Below are 19,910 nucleotides of genomic sequence, written 5' to 3'. Positions count from 1 at the left end.
ATTCAGATTTATTATTTAGCTCTTATGTCAGCATAATGCTGGTCTGCTTAGCCTTTGTTGTGGGCTTAGTTATCTGAAAAGCAGGGAGGGAACCCCATGTTTAAATTTGCAAAATTGAGTTCTTGGCCAAAAAAAAAAGTTAAACTTGTGGGTGCTTTGGTAAGAATTTGTTGTCTAATATTTGCATAAAATCAGTGTGTTTATGTTTTCAGGAGGAGTCGGGTACAACGGATGACAGTGCACAAGAGAGATTTATAGGCCCTCTTCCAAGAGAAGGCTCTGTTGGCTGTACCAATGACTATGTCAGTCAAAGCTATTCTTATTCTTCAGTCCTGAGCAAATCAGAGACAGGTATAGTGATCTCTCTTGTAAAGGCAACGCTTTGTAATTATTTTAGTGTATTTTCAGAGAGCAGCACTTAAAAGATTTTTTTGTATTAAATTGCAACTTATTTTTAAAAACTCCACATTGCTACTACATTTCCTGTTGTATTCTCTACAATATGACTTTGGGAACAGGAAAGCTGTATCCCATCTTTTTCTCATTTGGGATAGTGTGATTCAAACTTCATCAGGGCCTTCCTTGTCAGTATTAATCTGCTACTGTGTCTCTAGTTGAGCAGTCAGGATTGTATTACCAACAAGTATTCACCTCAAGCAGTGTATTCCCTCACAGCTTAATGAGTACTTGACACTTTGATTTAGAGGAGCTGTTGCCAGATCTGCCTGTTAACGGAAATCTTCCTAGCTAGTCCCTGGGTGCAGTTTCTCTGCCTGCCCCGTGATCTCCAAGAGGTTTGGCCTCCACTGCTGGGCTTGGGCTCTCCACCAGCAAGCTGGGACTCCCTCTGGAAGGGGAGTGTGGCTCCACCTCCCCAGAGATTGCCCCTGGGGGCTGCCTGGGGGCGTCTGCTGCTCTGGGGCTGGAGGGTTCAGCTCTGTGGGGAGGCAAACCCCTGGTACTAAATTCGATGAGCAGACACAAAAGCGACATCCCTGTTACGCCAGTTCATGTGTGTTCAAGATACTGTTGAGAGATAAGAGTTTGTCTGCCACATACCTTTTCATGTAATATAACTGTGACAAGATGATCTGTATAGAGTAGAGAAATAAAATATGTGTGTTCTAACTCAGTTTCTTCACAGAAGATGCCTGTGTTTTGTGTGGAGTAGCTGCCTTTATTAGTAGGGAACTGGGATTTTCTTAAGTTTATTTTTTTGGTTCTTACTAATAGCTGCAGAGTATAAATGGACATGTTTAATTTCTTTACACTAGGTTTCAGTATATCCTGCTAATTCATCAACTGTTGTTAATACTATATATTTTGGAGAAAATCTTAAAATGCAGTAGGATTACTATGAATAAATTCATTTTCAGCTAATAAAAATGACACATTCTTTTAGTGACTGTTCTGATTGCCTGTTATAGGACAAAGTTTGAAGGTATATGTGGGCACTTCAGAGTTTTATTTTTTTAATATATTTGTAATTCAGAGATGATAGTGCAAACCAATGCTGATACAAGTTATATTTATATTATAACTAGGATATTTTTACCTGACATCAGGCAATTAGTACACAATTGTTTCTTAAAAAGTTCTAGCTTCTGTAAAATATTTAAATCTACTATTAAAATATGTAGTTACCTATGCCTCCATTGGTACAGTATTGAATATTAAATATTGGTTATTACTGTGAAACATAATTCATGGTCACTAAAATTGTTTTGTGTCGCTCAGGGAAATTATTTCTGTTATGTGAACTATTACTCTGTTGCTCTCAGAAATGAGCAACTGTAATATCCTCTCGATTTTTATAGTTAAATAACAATCCTGACAGATGCATGCAGTTCTGAAATAAACATCAGAGTTGTTTTCTTGTCAATATTTTACCTCTTAAAGTGGTTGCCTATCTTTTTATGTTATTTCCATCTCATTCATCTTGTGTTTTTAGGTTATGTGGGGCTAGTAAATCAAGCAATGACTTGCTACTTGAACAGCCTTCTACAAACACTTTTCATGACTCCTGAATTTAGAAATGCGTTATATAAGTGAGTATATATATGATCAGAAGCTGCTCTTAAGTTTGTGCTGGTATATATTGTTAGGAGACGGTTTTGATTTCCTCCTGTCAAAATTTCCATGTTTGGATACTGAAGAGTGAACCTGGAAGTCAAGCTGGATAAACTACAGGTTGTAGCTGCTGAAGAGCTTCAGATTTTTTAGTAAAATGCTAAAATATGTTACTGGTTGTGGCATGTGCTTAAAGAATTTGCCCCATCTCAAAACCTTCATTTCATGTATGCATTTGTGCAGTGAATGGCTTCAAAATTACTTCAGTCATTTCTGCTGGATTTGTACCTTTAAAGAATAGTGTTGTCATTTACTGCCAAAACGGAAAGCAATTTCATTGGACTTTTCCCAAGAAAACAGAGCTTCAGTTAACCTTTGTAATCTGGCAGACCACCTGAAATGTAATAAATGCTGATTTAAATGCCTTTTGAGTAATAGTTTCAAAGCATTTTTTAATTGTCAAATACCTTGTATTGTGAATAGGTGGGAATTTGAAGAATCTGAAGAGGATCCTGTGACGAGTATCCCCTACCAGCTTCAAAGACTATTTGTTTTACTGCAGACTAGCAAAAAAAGAGCAATTGAAACAACGGATGTTACACGGAGTTTTGGATGGGATAGTAGCGAGGGTAATACGCAGCTATTAAGCTTGGGTGATTTGCTTCAGCAACTGTGTGTTGGGAGCCTAAACTGCTGCCAATGATGGAAAAATACCAGAATAATAAAAATTATTAGAATCCACCTTGTTTCAGTGGAAACAAAATACTTTGTTGTGGGGGGGTTGATTTCTTTTTAAAAGAAATTAGTCTGTGAGTAATCTGTGAGAAACATTCTTGTAATTAAGCTATCATTACAGTTGTTGTTTCTAAAGAAGTAGCTCTTCATTAGAAACTCGTATCTGTTCTAAATCACCAATGTCAAACGCACATTCCGCTTAAGTAGAAAATAATATGGATAACTCCATAAAATCAAACACTGTATTTGTCTCCTTGACACAGGTATTGTGTAATTTTGCCCCATAACCTACTGACTTTTCCATGGAGTAATCATATGATGATAAGGACTTGAAAATTGACTTTTAGAGAGTCAAAAGTGGGAAATAAGTCACAACTAGTTTATTTTTTAGCAGTGCATCTTAGCATATTTGTATTTGTTACATATTCTTGCTTATATATGCAATTTTTGCTTATGCATAAATATTGTGTGCAAGCTGGCTGCTTATTTTTCTGATTTGAGAGGCAGCTGGTTGTGGAATTGACCACTGGCCTGATAGTGAGTAATCTAGTGAACTTAAAATAAATCGGTAGCTTTTCAGGATGTATTCTCAGGCTACAGTTAATATTCAGGCTGGTAATATCTCTTCTTTTAACTAAGATTAATTTCAATTTCTAACAGCTTGGCAACAACATGATGTACAGGAGCTTTGTAGAGTCATGTTTGATGCTTTGGAGCAAAAATGGAAACAAACAGAACAGGTAAGCATATAGAAACTTTTGATCATTCAGTGGTGTGCTAATGTTGCAGGATTTTGTTTCTTAAAGGATGATTGTGAAAAGACCAAGTTCTTACAAGTCTGTAGTAATTGCCAGTTTTCTTTTTTGATGCAGTAGTTAAGGTACTATAATGTACAACTTTCAAGAGTGTTTTGCTTTGTTTTCCTCCCATAATTAAAAATGGAATATTCCAAACTCCCAGATAGTTAGTCTTTATTCGAAGCACAGAGATTAATTATGTAACTCCTGTAATGGTATTTTTTAGGCTATGTTGTAGGCTTGAAGCTCAAGCCCACTCTTCCAGTAGAGGAAAGTCAGGAATATATTCATAACACATGCTGCGTTCTGATACACAGCCAGCTTGTGGACCAGTTTTCATACGTGTAGGTTGGCAAATACTTCCTTTATTTTTCTGCACCTACTCACTCTGGGAGACAGAGGGACTGCAGTGTCAATCTCTTAACAATGTCTGCAAGATCAGGCTTGTTTTCAAAACATAAACTTCAGTTTTCATGGTTTTGTAGTCACTCTTAAGACATGACTGTAGATTACTCTTTGATGCTTATATACTGCTGTTAGAGAACCTCATTTGATAGGTGTTGTGTGCAACGGTGGGGCAGGGGAAAACGAGATCAAGAGATGGGTATTCTCTTGGGAGGTGGTGTTCTCAATGTGTAGCTATGCCATTAAGAGTTAATTCAAAAAGGCATTTTGTTGTAACGCTGAAGAGAAGAAATATGATGTTTCATTTGTTTAAAGCCTTGCTGAATATCTCTTTGTTTCAGGCGGATCTTATAAATCAACTGTATCAAGGCAAGCTGAAGGACTATGTACGATGTCTAGAATGTGGCTATGAAGGCTGGAGAATCGACACGTACCTGGATATTCCTCTGGTCATCCGGCCGTACGGCTCCAACCAGGCGTTTGCTAGCGTGGTGTGTACTATTATGCTGACTAATAGTGCATCATACACACATAGAATACATAATGCGACAGTGGTATAATTTGTTACATGGTAAGTATCATCCTAGATACTCCATCTTGGGGTGTTCGTCTTTGTGCAGTGAACCAGCTAGCAAGTTCTAGAAGATACTTTTTTTTTTTTTTTGGCTTTTTGGTTTATTTTCTGTTTTGTTTTGGTTTTTTTTGCCCTTCAATGAGTCCTACTGGTGCATGTATAAGGGGAGGGGAAATGCAACTTTATTGCCTTAGGGCTGCAATAATCAATTATTTTGTTCCTGATAAAATCTTCAGCATTTACTCAAGATGTTTTTGAGATCACTAAGTTTTATTTGGGTTATTCTCTTTATTGGCACATCTGCTAAATTTTCATAGCATTGTTGAAAATCTTAGTGAAAGAACAGAATGTTGACTTAAAATTCTTAGTTTAATTGCCATGTTGTTGACGTGATTTTTAAAGTTCACTTCTCCAATACCATATGCTTTTAACAAGCGATGTGATGATAATAAGAAATCCTGTCGTACATCAGTGTTATTAATCACTTTTGCTCCAGCATTACTGGTGTTGGCAAGCATATAAATTTCTTAGTAAATCTGTGGAAGTTTTGGGATTTTTTTTTTTTTCCCACCCCCTGAAAAAAAAGTGATTACAAACTGTGAAATTCCACTGTTGCGGCTTAAAATACCTTTACTGTGGATAAAGTTAGGAGAATAAGAATAAATCAAACAAGTCTTTCAGTAAGGGTTGTTTTAAACACACATTTGTGTAATTGGCTTAGCAGAATTATTTATTATGTTTCAGGTATTTTTCATTTTGTGTTTATTTTTAAGCACTAATAGTTGAGAATTCCTAACAGTAATTCTGTTAAGAAAATAATTGGTAGAATTAGGTTAAGCTGCAGTATAGATTCAGAATACTTCATACTTTTGAAACTTTACTAATCTTGAGAAGTCTTGAGAAGTAGTAAAGATGAGGTATATTGATCTCACAAAAAGAATTCAAGTTAAAGTCCTTTGAATTCTTTTTAAGATTGCATTAATTTTTAAATTTTTTTTTAAACTATCCAGCTGGCATCAAACTGTATCAATACAGTTTCTATTTTACATAAATGCCTTCCCTTTTCACCTTTTGAAACTGATTTCTGGAAATACTCCCTAAACAAAAATCTCTTCTTGTAATTTTTATTCATTAATGAGATTTTTCTCATCTGTTAAAGTAATGAAGACTATTCAGTTCATGTAGTTGTATTCTGCATTTAACAATGCATTGTACATGTGTCTCAAATTGCCTTTTTTTAGTAGAGAAGTCTACAGTAAAAAAAGGACTTTATATATTTATAAAAACACAAAAAGCTTGAACAATTAGGAACTTAAAGATCAGATTATTTTCAGTACAATCTGTAAATTTCTCCTGTAAATCAGCATTTACTGGGTTTACTAGATTGAGGAAAATAATTTTAAGATTTTTGTTATGCAGTTACATGGTTGCAATTTGTATTGATGCTTCAATTTTTGAGCTTATTTTTTTAATTCATATTCTGACTATTCAATTGATTCTCCTCCCTGCATTTGTATTATCTGTAGCAGATGTAATTTTTAGTTTTGTAGTCTTCAACAGTGGGGAGATATGGAGGATACTTGCTTTTGGAGAAGGGAAAAATCGCCTGTTTCTAAATGGAATTCTCTGAAGGTAGTATCCTCCATTGATCCATAGATGGTGATTTAGTAGGTGTAGGTAAAAGGGTATGAGAGAGAGATCAAAAACTTCACACATGCGCTAATAGGGCTTATAGAAGGGAATGTAAAACTTTTTAGACCTTGCTAGTCAGCTCCTGAGGGAACTTGCAGCAGGCGACACAACCCAAGATAGGGGATCTAAGGAGGATACTACCTTCAAAGAACTCTAGTTAGAGGTAAGTGATTTTCCATTACTTTCTGATAAGAGAGAGTGGATGTATGAGCTTTAAGTAAGGCTAACCTGTAGAATGCCACATGAAGCGTATTATCCCACTGTTCGACATTGTGTACTACCAAAAAATGTAGGTACCTGAAATGTTGTATTTAGCTATAAATATATATGTATTACTTCTAAATACATGGGAACATTGAAGAATTGGGAAGGATAATATTATGCTTTCTTTATTTCCTAATACAAACTAATTCTTAAATTCTTCAGTATATTGAAGGTTTGCATTTCAAATTTTTTTTAAATTCCCCACTCCATCCCCCAAGTTTATGTAGTAAGACTACACAGCTAAAAACTCATGAGGGCAACTCTGGTGCACTGCAGTCTTGTCAGTATGTATCTCAAGATACTTTTCTGAAAAAGTGCTTAAACTGTCTGCATTGTTCAAAGGCAAGGTTTAAAAAAAAAAACAAAACACCACACCAAAACACCCTGAATCGGTCTTCTCTTGATGTCAGTAGAAATACAGACAGAAATATGCAGCTTATTTAGAGGGGTAAACAGGAGCAGCAATTCACATACTGATTTTTGTAGGTACTACTAGTTTTTGTGCAGAAGCCTGGATTTAACAGCGTTAGGTGTAAGCTAAATGGATTTTTACGTTTTGCAGTCAGAAAAAAAAATTTTGCAAGATGAACAGCTGAGAAAAGAGTGGATGTGAAGGAGAACTAGCTGGCATGCTGAAATTATGTTACTGGAAAACTGTGGAATTTGCTTTGTAATACCAGAAGACTAATAATATTACAAGTATTCTGGAGTTACAGCAAGTATAGTTTTGTTTTGTTAGGTGTTCCTAGTTTCCAGCATTTTTCATGTGTTACTTTTCTTTTGAGGGTATAAGTATGCATATAAGTAGACCTTTTGGGGGCAGAAATTAATTCGGACATACGTGTGAACTTTGTGGTGTCACTGCCAAACTAAACCTGTTGATGGCAATTAGAATACAGATGATGTGATATTTACTTTTTAAGCTGCATTGGTAACTGCAAAGTAATTTGTTTTTAGTTGAGCATATTCTTTGGACATAAGAAAACTAGATGAACTCTGAAAATCTGAGATGGCAATTAATTCTAGTTTTTAGCATGAACAGTTTTGCCTAATTGTTCCTTGATGCGTATTCATAAAGGTTGTAGTGCTGCTGTTCACAGGTTTTACAAATTACAGAATTACAAATGCTTGCTTGCAGTAAGATACCTGTCAAACTACTGACAATATCATAATACATTTTTGTGGAGAATGGTGTGTCCCAAGTGCCGATCTTTAGCTAGACAGTAATTAATTTCAGCAGTTTGTTATGGCATTTTAGTATGCTAAGTGTTATAGATCTCATGATGAGAGTAGTACAGACTGGATATACCCAGAGCTTGGCTTGTACTCCGCAGTGTGCATTAAATTGGACCTGCTTTGAGCAGGGAGTTAGGACCAGATGATCTCCAGAAGTCTCTTTCAGCCTTTATTGTACTTTTGATTCTGTGAACCATAAAAAAGTTGAAACAGCCTTTGTCATACTAGTCTTTTGCTTGATCGTTTATGGTGTATTTTCAAGTGTGTATGTTGGAAACGTTGGAAATCATGTGCAGTAGCTCTAAGGCTACATAATAGTTACCTCTTCAAAGACAACTTCAGAGGTAACGTTTACTCTAGAAGTAGAGTTGCACAGAAATGGGGAATGTCATGTGATGGGTTGCACAACATAAAGCTTTGTCACTGTTTTTGCTGAGTAAATGGTCAGAGTACAAAATGGTGAGCTGCATTAGAATAGGAATTGTACTAAGAAACATCCTAATCAGCAGAATTAACTTTGGTGTAAAGATTATATAGGAGAAAACTGGAGGAGACCCAAATGAGTAAATGTGAGGAACAGCGATGTTTCTTAGAAAATAATTGGATATAATACATGACTATTCATGTAACTAAAAAAATAGAATTCTCGAGTTTAAATCAGGTTTTTCAAGGCACAGCTTGCTATGTGTGGTAAGCACTGACACTGCAAGAGTAATGTAATAATACCTCATTCAGTTTTGGGGAGTCTGAAGGATCATCACTTTTCTCCCTAGGTAAAAATTTACAGTCCTTGTTAAATTGCACATCACATGAGTCTATGTAAGCATTACATAACCATTTATGTCCCATCATTTGAATATATTCATTTGTTTATATTCATGTTGATGCATGAATTGCAACTTTTCTCTTACACTGAAAATAAACAGTATGTTGTCTTAACTGTCATTTGATTCATAAGAGAGTTCTGTGGTAATTACATGATGGTTTTTTTACATTTCATGTTTTCTGTATTGGTTATTAGCTTCCATGCATTATTTAGTTCTGGATATTAATTCCTTTACTAGTTTACGGAAGAGTCAAATTGTAGCAATGCATTTCTTCCCCTTTCTTTTTAAGCAGGGTTATAACTTGCTTAGTCTACTTTCTTGTATTTTACAGTGAGATTCTTCACATTTCAGTGCATAATCTTACTAAACATTAGCTATTTGCTTGCCCTTGAGTAAAAAGCCACTTGGCCTCTGTAGTATAGCATTCAGGAATTAAATATGTAGAGAGCAGTTCAATTCAGACTCCAAATGTTTTTGCATGTCTAGAGTCTCTGCATGTGGTTTCAGGACTGTTCAAAGACTTTTCTGGCTGGATCTGAAGATGAAGTGAGATAACTGCCTTCAGTGTACAGTTGTTCTGTTTGGCACATTTTTCATTTGTGAGTAGTTGTCAGCTGGAACAGTTCTTTCTAAAAAAGTCCTTTCTCCTAGAACAGCAACAGGGCTTTTGTAAAACATTTGTTTTATTATTGTTCTTGCTGCTTTTTTGATTTCTCAGAAAGAAGGCAAAAAGGGGGAATTGGATGCTTTTTGAAGGACTTGGCATATCCTTGATTTCTTCTCAAAGTCTGACTTACCAAACAATAAGATTTAGATAGTTATCTTAGATTCTGTGCCATCCACACTACAATTGGTGAAATTACTCTGCCCACTTAAGCCCTTTGTTGCTTATTCAGGCTTCAGGGAACAGCTACAGTCCTTCATAAGAGACAACAACTTCAAAAACATTGATGATCTTCTTTGCTTTAAATTGTATATCTAAATATACAAGTTATATTTGGTTTCACCTCCAAAGGTGAACAGACAGCTTCTAGGTTCCACTTGGAGTTCAGAAGTCCAGAGGGTATTGGCTTACAAGCTGACTGGGTTAAAGGTTTTAACTTTTAAATTCTCTAGGTAAAAGTCCTCGCTGAAGCCATCCAGTATTCTCAGTGAATTTTGTTTGAACATGTTTGTTCTCAAGTATGTACAACTTGTGCAATGGTTGCAAATTGTGTTAGGAGAAGGACTTATATTCAATTTGGTCGTATTTTGAATATTATTTGCTGTACAGGAGAGGAAAGTAGAAATCATTAAACTCCTGGATTTAAGCAGTAGTGACAGAACCTTTAGGCAGCGGTCATAGGACAAAATTCCAGTTACTGGTCAATTGTCTTCTCAGGTTTACACTAGGACACTAGTTCTATCTTCATGGGAAATGGCCATATGTGATTCTCCTTCCTTTGGGAGTGAAGCTCAAGTACTCTCTCTCTGTCCTTTCCCCACCTTTCACTTAAAAAGTGATTATCTTCAGGAGTTTCCTAAATCCTTTTGTTGAATGGGATTCAGGCTGTTTTGAGGCAGCGTGCTGAGGACCTGAGATAACGTTTTTTTCCTGATGTGTCTGCTGCTCTCACCCCAAGTAATTACTGGATGGTATCTATTGGGAAAAATTCCTCTTCAAATGCAGAAGAATCATCTTAAAATTCTGGGAGAGCAAGGCAGAGTTAAAAAACAAGCTCACTTTCCCGGCAGTTGACTGAACAGACATGACTAAATGTGATGTGCAAGATAACAGGAGTAAATGTCATTTTATATTTTATGTTTATAAAGCAAAGACAATTTGGATTCGTCAAATACTGAATGAAACACAGTTAGCAGTAATTGTGGTTTGACTGTTTAACCGTGGGCTGGGTAGGAAGGTTAATATCTCTTCATATTTTCTTGACTCTGTATCAAAGTTCATGTCAATCAAATTTTAGTTGTAAGTTTAATTGAAGTAATTTGTATGTGTTTGCAATCTCATTGTGAATTTATTGTTTTGATTTATACCTATATGGTAAACATTCTTTAAAAATCAGGTAATATCTTTTTATTATTAGGAAGAAGCACTGCATGCTTTCATTCAGCCTGAGATTCTTGATGGCCCCAATCAGTATTTTTGTGAACGATGTAAGAAGAAATGTGATGCAAGGAAGGTAAAGACTGTCTAAATCATTTGAGAAAATTAGTTTTGTAAATAACAATCCTGACAATGGTAGCACAATCTTGTCTTTACTTTATTTAGGGTCTGCGGTTCTTGCATTTTCCGTATCTGCTGACATTACAGCTGAAGAGATTTGACTTCGACTACACCACTATGCACAGAATTAAACTCAATGATCGTATGACTTTTCCTGAGGAATTAGACATGAGTGTCTTCATTGATGTTGAAGATGAGGTAAAGTGTCTGGTTTAAGAAAAAAGTCTTTAACTTTCTGGAAGCTTCTCATTAAGAAGATTAAAGTGTCGGTCTAATAAACCCATTTTAACAATATTATTCAGCTACATAAGTTGTTCTTTAGCAATGGCAATGTTTTAATTTGAATTGTTTAAATCTGTTGTGTGGATTTTTGTTATATTGGAAAGGAAGCGTGTTCACTGTAGGGTTTCCATGCTTCTGTGAAGAAGGTGTTCCTGGTTTCTTGTATTCTTCATGTGAGTGATTTACAAGCACAGATCTCAAGCTTTGTACGTATACTGCAAATCCAGAATGAAGCATATTTCCTAAACTGGTGTCTCTTTTGGTCGCTAGAGGTGGTATAAAGTTCTGAAATACAGAACACTGAAGTTGGTGCAGAAAATATTAATGATCAATTCTTTCCCTCTGACTCACTGTTGTGTGTGCTGTAGGAATGAGAATTTTATTTTCCTCACTTCCATCTTCTGCCTTTTTACTCTTCTGGTTTTGGCTAAACTTCGTGTTGTGCAATTACATTCAGAAAAAAAGTGCTTTATGTACCTTCTGCGTTAAAGACTAAGTTTATTCCTCTTAAACTCCACTCCTGAAAACATTGTTGCTTTCCTAGTGTGTAGAGGTGTAAGAGAAATATTACATTGATAGGCATATGGAGAGGCTTTTCTGACCCTATACAAACCTTTGTTTTATGAAGTATGCCATTTAAGCAATTTGATACCTCCTAAAGTGCTACTGGGGAGGGCTAAATGAAAATTAAGATTGATTTGGGAGAGTAGAACTTGAGACAAAAGTAATAGCTATCAGAAAATCAAAGGAGTTATCCAGAGGAAAGAGAATCAGGTAAGAGATGGCTATACTGACTTGTACTAAATGAACTCTATTCAGAGTGTTGCTGATGACATGCTTTTAAGCTAAGAGAACACTAATCAGTCGTAGTGCAATACCTTGACTTTGTCCAATGAGTTGAAGTGGAAAAAAATCTTCATGGATGAAAATACCTCCAGCCAAATTAGTTCTGATTAACAGGGCCGTGTTACAGTAAAATTTCTTACCTGATATTGGACTTCCAGATATTTAATTGAATTAAGTAGTAGATGGAATAGGCTAGTAGCAGATATAATCTTGTCAGATACAAAACCAGGTAATTACTGCTCACTTGCACGTGAGACCAGGAAATACTGATGTAAGAGGTGAACTAAAGACTAACAGAAACAAGTCTGTTCTTGATGCTGAATTGCAGAAGTCTTCAGGCTTTTGAGAAGTTTCATCGTTTCAGATTGGAATGTTTTTATTTCACAAACATTATTTCTTATTCTCTGTGACTTTAGGTGTTTTATAATATTAGTATGTATGTCTTATTTTTAAGAAGTCTCCTCAGACTGAGAGTTGCACTGATAGTGGAGCTGAAAATGAAGGCAGTTGTCACAGTGATCAGATGAGCAATGACTTTTCTAATGATGATGGAGTTGATGAAGGAATCTGCCTTGAAAGCAATAGTGCTGCAGAGAGAATTTCTAAAGTTGGCAGTGAAAAGGTACGTTTTCAAAAAAAATGTTGTACTGGACCTGATTGGGATGGAGTTAATTTTCTTCAAAGCAGCCAGTGTGGTGCTCTGTCTTGAATTTGTGACTGAAACAGCGTTTGATAGCACGGTGGTGTGTTAACTCGCCCCGAAGTGTTGCGCAGCACCAAGGCTTCCTCTTTTTCTCCTTCTGTCCCTGTGATGAGTAGGGCTAGGGGTGGGCAAGAGGCTGGAAGGTGGCCTTAGCTGGGATGTCTGACCTGGGCCAACAGGGGGCTAATCCATGCCAGAGTCCCTGCTATGCGATGTCACGTTCAGCAGTAAGACTGGGGGATTTCCAGAGTAGCTGTTGCTCTCGGAAGACTGGCTGGGCACTGGTCCGCTGGTGTGATCCCAGTGGAGAGTGATCTGTCCCTGTCTACGTTTACCTTAAACAGTTTGAGAGGCAGATTAATTCTTGTAGCACTTGTGTGAGTCAGTATTGTTCAGTTTTATTTCTTAATATATACACGACACTGAAGGTATATCCATAGTACCTTTTATTTCCATCCTTTTATCTGTGGGTGAAAAAAAAGGGTTTATGACAGCAAACTTGGAGTGGTGAGAGAGAAATTAATGCATGCTGCAGGTAGGCACTGAATGGCATGTTGCTGGTTTGCAGTACACACTGAGGGACAAAAGCAATCTTCAAAGATGCGGAGAAGGATGACAGCAAATAAGCCTAAACTTTGCAGCTACAGACAAGTTGGTCATTACTTTTGTTTTTTGTGTGGAGATGTGTTTCTTAGCTGTCTAGCTAACAATTCATAAATTTGGAGCTTTTACAGAGAAGAAGTAATAGTATTGCATCAAGCCAGTTCAGAAATGTTTCCATGATTCTTCTCTTAGATCATTTGGTCTTCTCTCTTTCTCTTTCCGTGAATGAAAGGGGAAATTTCTCTTTACTTGTATTACTACGTATTCTTGTGTAACTTTTAGTGTATCGGAACTCTAATTTTGTTCCATGTCTATTGTGGTAATGCTTTTCTATTATACAGATCTGTTTTATAACATAGAACTATTTATATATTTGAGTTTGTGTAATTGTTTTAAAACTACTTTGTCATTTAGTTAATTTAATATAGATTGCACTTTTTCCTTCTCTCCCCAGAGTTCTTTACTGTATGAGCTCTTTTCTGTCATGGTTCATTCTGGAAGTGCTGCTGGTGGCCATTACTATGCCTGTATAAAATCTTTTAGTGATGACCAGTGGTACAGCTTTAATGATCAGCATGTTAGCAAGGTAAAAATAGTATTTTTAGTTACCATTTCATCCAGATAACTAAAGATAAGTTTCTATTTTGTTTAGTGATGACCAGTGGTACAGCTTTAATGATCAGCATGTTAGCAAGGTAAAAATAGTATTTTTAGTTATCTTTAGTTATCTAGATGAAATGGTAAGTGTCTATTTTGCATGTGATTTTTCACATACATATAGTGAAGCTGGTTTTGTGTGCCAGTATTTCAAGTGTTTACTTTTGTCTTACCTTCTCATCTGTGTGACCTGCAGCATACATGTGTCTCACTCAACTGATTTCTGAGTTTTTATATATGTATGGGGTTTTGTGCATCAAGGCGGAGTTGTGTTTCTTCTTGATGGTGAAGAGGGGGTGGTTCATAAAGAAGTCTTTATTCATGTACAGATGAGGCTGGATTTAGAATTTTGCCTTCTATGTGAAGAATACTTCTTGCTTAGAAGTGTATTTGTAGATTGTGCTCTTGAACCTGTCCTGATGCTACCCATAAACACTGCTGCTATCAAGAACCTGGATTTGTTTTCCTAAGAAGTTCTTATTTTTAAAAAGAATCTCAATGCTTTCATTGTAAAATGGAGAGACATCATTTTGAAATACTTTTATTTTCTGTGAGCAAATAAGCAGAAATATTATTTTTAATTAGAATAATTAATATTGTGTGTTATGCAATGCCATTTTTCCTGGTGAGAATAAATAATTAGTGCAAGTTTCTCAAATAATCATTAAATTGATTTTTTTATTAGATAACTCAGGAAGATATTAAAAAAACATATGGTGGATCTTCTGGAAGCAGAGGCTATTATTCCAGTGCTTTTGCAAGGTTTGTAGTACTGTAATACACTATTTTTTCTGATAGTGTTGTAGTGTAGTCAAATGAATGGCCAAAATGTGTCTGCTTAACATGTTAGCTTAAAATTAATAGTAGATGTTTCAAATAGTTGTAAGAACTATTCTGATTGCTGTTGCAGATCATTACAATGTGATACTTATCTTTGAAATTTCTTTTTGGTTAATGTTAAGAGATAGATAGATAGATAGATATATATATGAGATACAGCTCCTTACTGGGAGGGGGAGACACCAAAGAAATCCAAATTTTGAAGTCAATATTGTACTCCTGTTTGATAAATTCAGATAACTTTTCCTTTCTCCACCAGCTCCACAAATGCATACATGCTGATTTATAGACTGAAGGATCCTATGAGAAATGCAAGTAAGTATGTTCTGCAGTTCTTAACTAGTAAGATTCTGTTGTGGAGTGAGGAGATGTTTTGTATGCAATGAATACTAATTTTTGTGAGGGTGGTGGTATTGTAGGAAGCCTTCTTATATATTTTTTTCATTACTCATTATAGCAAACCCTTATGGATCATTAGGAGGTCATTACAAAATAAATTTTCTAATTTTTTTAGTATTTTCGATATCATGGGAATAAAAATCAGATACTCTCGGTGACACTGTATAAACTATAATGTTATGTGATGTAGTGTCATGATTGATAGATGCAGGAATAAAATTTCTTAAAAATGAGTGTGCAAGAACTTTGTAATGACAAAGTTTTACACTTCTTAAACAGCCCTTATGGTTTGTGTTTCAATTAGATGAGACAATATACTACAAATTATAGTCAGAAGCAGTTTTTGGATTTCAGTCTTTTATTTCCCTCATCTCTGATCTACTTCACCAGGATGCCTGCAGCCATTTAATAGCTGACAAGTTGATTAATCTTTGAAATATGATACAGTGGAAAATGAAGATTTAGAACAGCAGTGCAGACTTGGAAGCTTCATTCAAGTATTGGCTAATTTTATAGGGTCTTAGACTTTATAGGGTCATGTTGCTAATAACTGTAAACTTCCAGAATTTCTTATGTTGTAGATATTTTTTTTTAATAATACTGTAGAAAGAGGGGGAAAAATGTCTCGCAAAATCCATTTTGCTGCCACCTCATTGTTTCTGAGAATTCATGGTACAGGGAACAGTGCCATTATAAAAATATATTATTTGGTTTTGAAGTAACAGTACGCAAAGTAGTTGCTTTATATAGTTTTGAAGTGGATTCAACACAACAAGGATACTGCTGAAACAAAGCTTTTTATCAACAAATTGATAAAGTAGCCAGTTGTAAGAGCAACAAAAAGTAATGCTGTTTCAGTACTGGAATCATTGAAAGAATATTATTGATTCTGAACATGAAGTGATTGTTTAATTGTATATAATTTAAGAATAAGCAGCAGCCATAAAGTCTATAGGCCAAGAGCTGTCTTTGGAAATAGATTCTCCTGTAAATGCTATGGTCATTAATTCTTCAACAAGCACATAATGAAACTGAATCTGCTGTTTCAGATTTCTTGAACATGCCAAACCCATTTTCTGATCTGAAAAACTATTTACTCAAATCCTGGCAATAGGTGTGGCAGGGGGATTGAAAGACAACTGTATTTGCAAAAGTTGCTTTGTTCTTGTTTGTTTCTCTTTATGAAATCTCATGAAGCATGCTAATATGTATTAAGTAAAACATTTATTTTATCATGATGTAGATGATATCGCAGGACTTAGTATCAGCTCATTTACTTTTTAGAACAGAATTTACCTTTTCTGTCAAAATAGGCTTAAGTGCAGTCTTAATGTGTTTCTTTACAAGAGATAAGCTTCCCTTACTGATACTGGAATATTTTTCTTGTGTTGCTGATGTATAATTAAGGGGAATAAAAGCCTGACTTTGGTATCATTTAAGTCATGAAAAAGAAAACAGGACATGATAGAGTGGGAAATTCAGGCATAGAAGAGAGGGAAGAAGGCAAGAAAGATCATTTAAATATACCCATAGTTCCTAAGATATTGCCCACTGTGGAGAAAAAAAATGTTTTTTAAAGCTATTGCTTTGTTTTTACTGGCAGAGTTTCTTGAGGCACATGAGTATCCAGAGCATATTAAACACTTGGTACAGAAAGAGAGAGAATTGGAAGAACAAGAAAAGAGGCAACGTGAAATTGAGCGCAACACTTGCAAGGTTAGAATTTTTGCTTAATAAAGTAACAGGACATTTCTAGTATGAGCTGTTTCTCCAATAAACAGTAACTTTTTACTACAGTACAAGGACTCTTTTGTGATAAGTGTATTAATATTGATAATTAATCATACACCTCTTGAAAGCTTGTAGACAGCGAAGACATCTGTTAGAGGTATTCATCAGATTTTTGCTGAGTCCGTGTCCTCCATGTGAATTTGAATTGGTATTAAAACCAAAACAAAACTGTGGTTAACCTGATAGCACTTGATTGCAGCAAAATAAGCTCCAGGGAGTACGTAATGTTATGTTAGGTGTTTCGTGCTGTTAAATCTTTTCATACTGTGCCCCTTTGGTTCTCTGCGGTTGCAAAATACGTAACTGGAAAGGGAATTTCACATTCACTGTTCCTGTGTACATTTTGTTTTGGAGGATTTTCATGCTGCCTACAGTTTAGAGATGTTCTGATGATAAATGTTGTACCCTAGCTTGTCCAAAGGTAAAGATAGCACTAGCATGTATATATGTACATCTCCTGTGCCTCTGATCTTTTCTGTCTGCAGTTGTGTAACCAGCTGAAAGGAAACTGCCCTATAGCTGAACTAGAGTGAATTATTTTTTTTGTATTAGATGACTTGGTTACAGGGTTGTAAATTTAGATGAACTCTAATATGAAAGGTATTTGCAAATACCTTCATGATTATTTTTGCTTCTTTTTTATTTCATAGATTAAATTGTTCTGCATGCATCCTACAAAGCAAATAATGATGGAGAACAAATTAGAGGTTCATAAGGACAGGACACTGAAGGAAGCTGTGGAAATAGCTTACAAGGTATGCTGTGCATAACAGAATAGTTTTTAAGTGTAATTTTTTCTACTGTTGTGTATCTTCAGTTTTCAGTTTTCTAAAGCTGTGGGAATGTTTGGGGGTTTTTTTTGTGAGTTGATTTTGCAGGTTTGGTTTGGGGGTTTTTGTCTGTTTAGACTTTTTAGGGCGTTCTGGTTTGTGTTTGGAGTTTTCTGTTAGTAGCCAACAGATCATTTCAGATTTGGAATGTGTTAACACCTTGAGATGCAGGAAAAATAACTAACGTGTGTTACTTCCTCAGGTCTCAGATGTCATTTGGTATGACTGAGAGGCAGTGTATTCCTCTGAATATACTTCTGGAACCTGTCTTCATGCGCTTATATACATACTTTTTAAACTTTCCTCTCTGGTTTGATGTAGGCTTCTCTCTCTGTTTTGAAAATGTATATGTATATTGCACATGAGTGTATATAATATGCTTGATGTATGTATATATGGTTTTTTCTGAAACCAAATTGAAACTTGAATTCAAAGGATTCCTGGGTGTACATGTACAGAGATATTTTGAGCTTGTTAGGGAAAACCTAAACTCATAAATAAACCATTATTAAATGTTTTGGGGTATTATTTGTGTCTGTATAATTTAGCTAATGGATTTAGAAGAGGCCATTCCTTTGGATTGCTGTCGTCTTGTCAAATATGATGAGTTTCATGACTACTTGGAAAGATCTTATGAAGGAGAAGAGGATACACCAATGGGTTTATTACTTGGAGGTGTCAAATCAACGTATATGTTTGACTTACTGTTGGAAACAAGAAGACCTGACCAAATTTTCCAGTGCTATAAACCTGGTGGTAAGACACAGAGTTACATATAGATAAGGATAGACTAAAATTGTAGTGTAATGGCATCGTGGTAATAAAGCTTGTAAAACATAGAACTTTATTATGATGTGTGAAAGAAGAAAACTTTGTACTAAATTTAGTGAAAGTGCTTGGAACCACATACTCTGCTGTGTGGCCAACTTGTTTCTAATTGAAGCAGTTATAAGGTAAAATAAAATTGTCAAACTGCAGAACGTTTTTGCCTCTGGCATTAAAATTGGTCTGAAAATGAAATTCTGAAATGGTCTGCTTTACAGATTCATTACTGTTTGTGTATTTAATGCAACCCCTTAATCAGTACATCAGACAAGCATATGTATCTTCTTTGCCTGTTGAATTACATGGTTTTGTTTTCTTTTTCTTCCCTACAGAGGTCATGGTAAAGGTTCATGTAGTTGACCTAAAGACTGAATCTGTTGCTCCTCCAATAAGTGTACGAGCTTATTTGAATCAAACAGTTTCAGAATTTAAACAGCTAATTTCAAAGGTAATCTACAGTCATTTAAGACCTTCTGTGAATTTTCATTAGACTGTGAAATTTTGTCATAATTTAAATAACTTAAATGAGGGCCTGCATCTATCGCAGTTCATATTGTGTGTCATGTCCGGTAGATGTTAGCTGATACACTTGAGCTACCTGCTGTTAAAAGTAGCAGTCTCCTGCTCACTTCCATCCAGAACCCTGCCCTGGCTTTTGCACAAGCTTAACCGCTGTCTGACCACATTGCATATCAGCTTACCAGGTACTGCATTTTGCAGTTTATAGATCAATAAACAAACTTCCTCTGCTGTTTCCTGTGAATAATCTTAAAGAATTAATTACTTGCTCCAGTATTTGAAGTTGCATATATTGAGCACGTTACCTACTGTCAATGCCTTATTTTAGGCTACAAACCTGCCCTCTGAAACAATGCGAGTAGTATTAGAACGTTGCTACAATGATTTGCGTCTTCTGAACGTTTCCAGCAAAACGCTGAAAGCTGAAGGCTTTTTTAGAAGCAACAAGGTACATATTCTGGTTTTCAACTTGTTCATTTTGTGTATTTGTAGTTTCTGGTGCCGTGTTGTAAATGGCGTGGCTGTCTGCATAGAATTTATAATGCTTACATGTCGTGTATTTACCTGTGTGGGTTTTTTTAGCCAGCAGGTACTGTGAATTTGTAGTTTCTGGTGCCGTGTTGTAAATGGTGTGGCTGGCTGCATAGAATTTATAATGCTTACATGTTGTGTATTTACCTGCGTGGGTTTTTTTAGCCAGCAGGTACTGTGGTGCTGACAGGTATATGCATGTGATGCTGATAGATAGATACAGGGTGTGTATGAAACCAAGTAGGCATAATAAGGTAGAGCAG

The 19,910-nt window shown here is 35.7% G+C and overlaps 1 protein-coding gene across 1 annotated transcript; it reads left to right on the top strand.

The window, feature by feature from the left end:
- Positions 1-212: 212 nt before the first annotated feature.
- On the top strand, positions 213-19,564 carry LOC104276029 (ubiquitin carboxyl-terminal hydrolase 47; the record flags this gene model as incomplete). Its single annotated transcript, XM_009872178.1, has 16 exons — positions 213-351; positions 1,952-2,048; positions 2,554-2,699; positions 3,466-3,545; positions 4,349-4,498; positions 10,682-10,777; positions 10,867-11,019; positions 12,404-12,571; positions 13,710-13,841; positions 14,598-14,674; positions 15,012-15,067; positions 16,755-16,867; positions 17,593-17,697; positions 18,321-18,528; positions 18,930-19,045; positions 19,445-19,564. Coding segments are annotated over 16 exons (1,956 nt in total), but the record flags the coding sequence as incomplete, so codon positions are not given.
- Positions 19,565-19,910: the final 346 nt, after the last annotated feature.

Source organism: Apaloderma vittatum, unplaced genomic scaffold (genome assembly GCF_000703405.1).
Source record: "Apaloderma vittatum isolate BGI_N311 unplaced genomic scaffold, ASM70340v1 scaffold18916, whole genome shotgun sequence".
Classification (NCBI taxonomy): Eukaryota; Metazoa; Chordata; class Aves; order Trogoniformes; family Trogonidae; genus Apaloderma; species Apaloderma vittatum.
The sequence above is the reverse complement of the archived record's forward strand: the minus strand, read 5'-3'. Positions and strand labels throughout refer to the sequence as shown.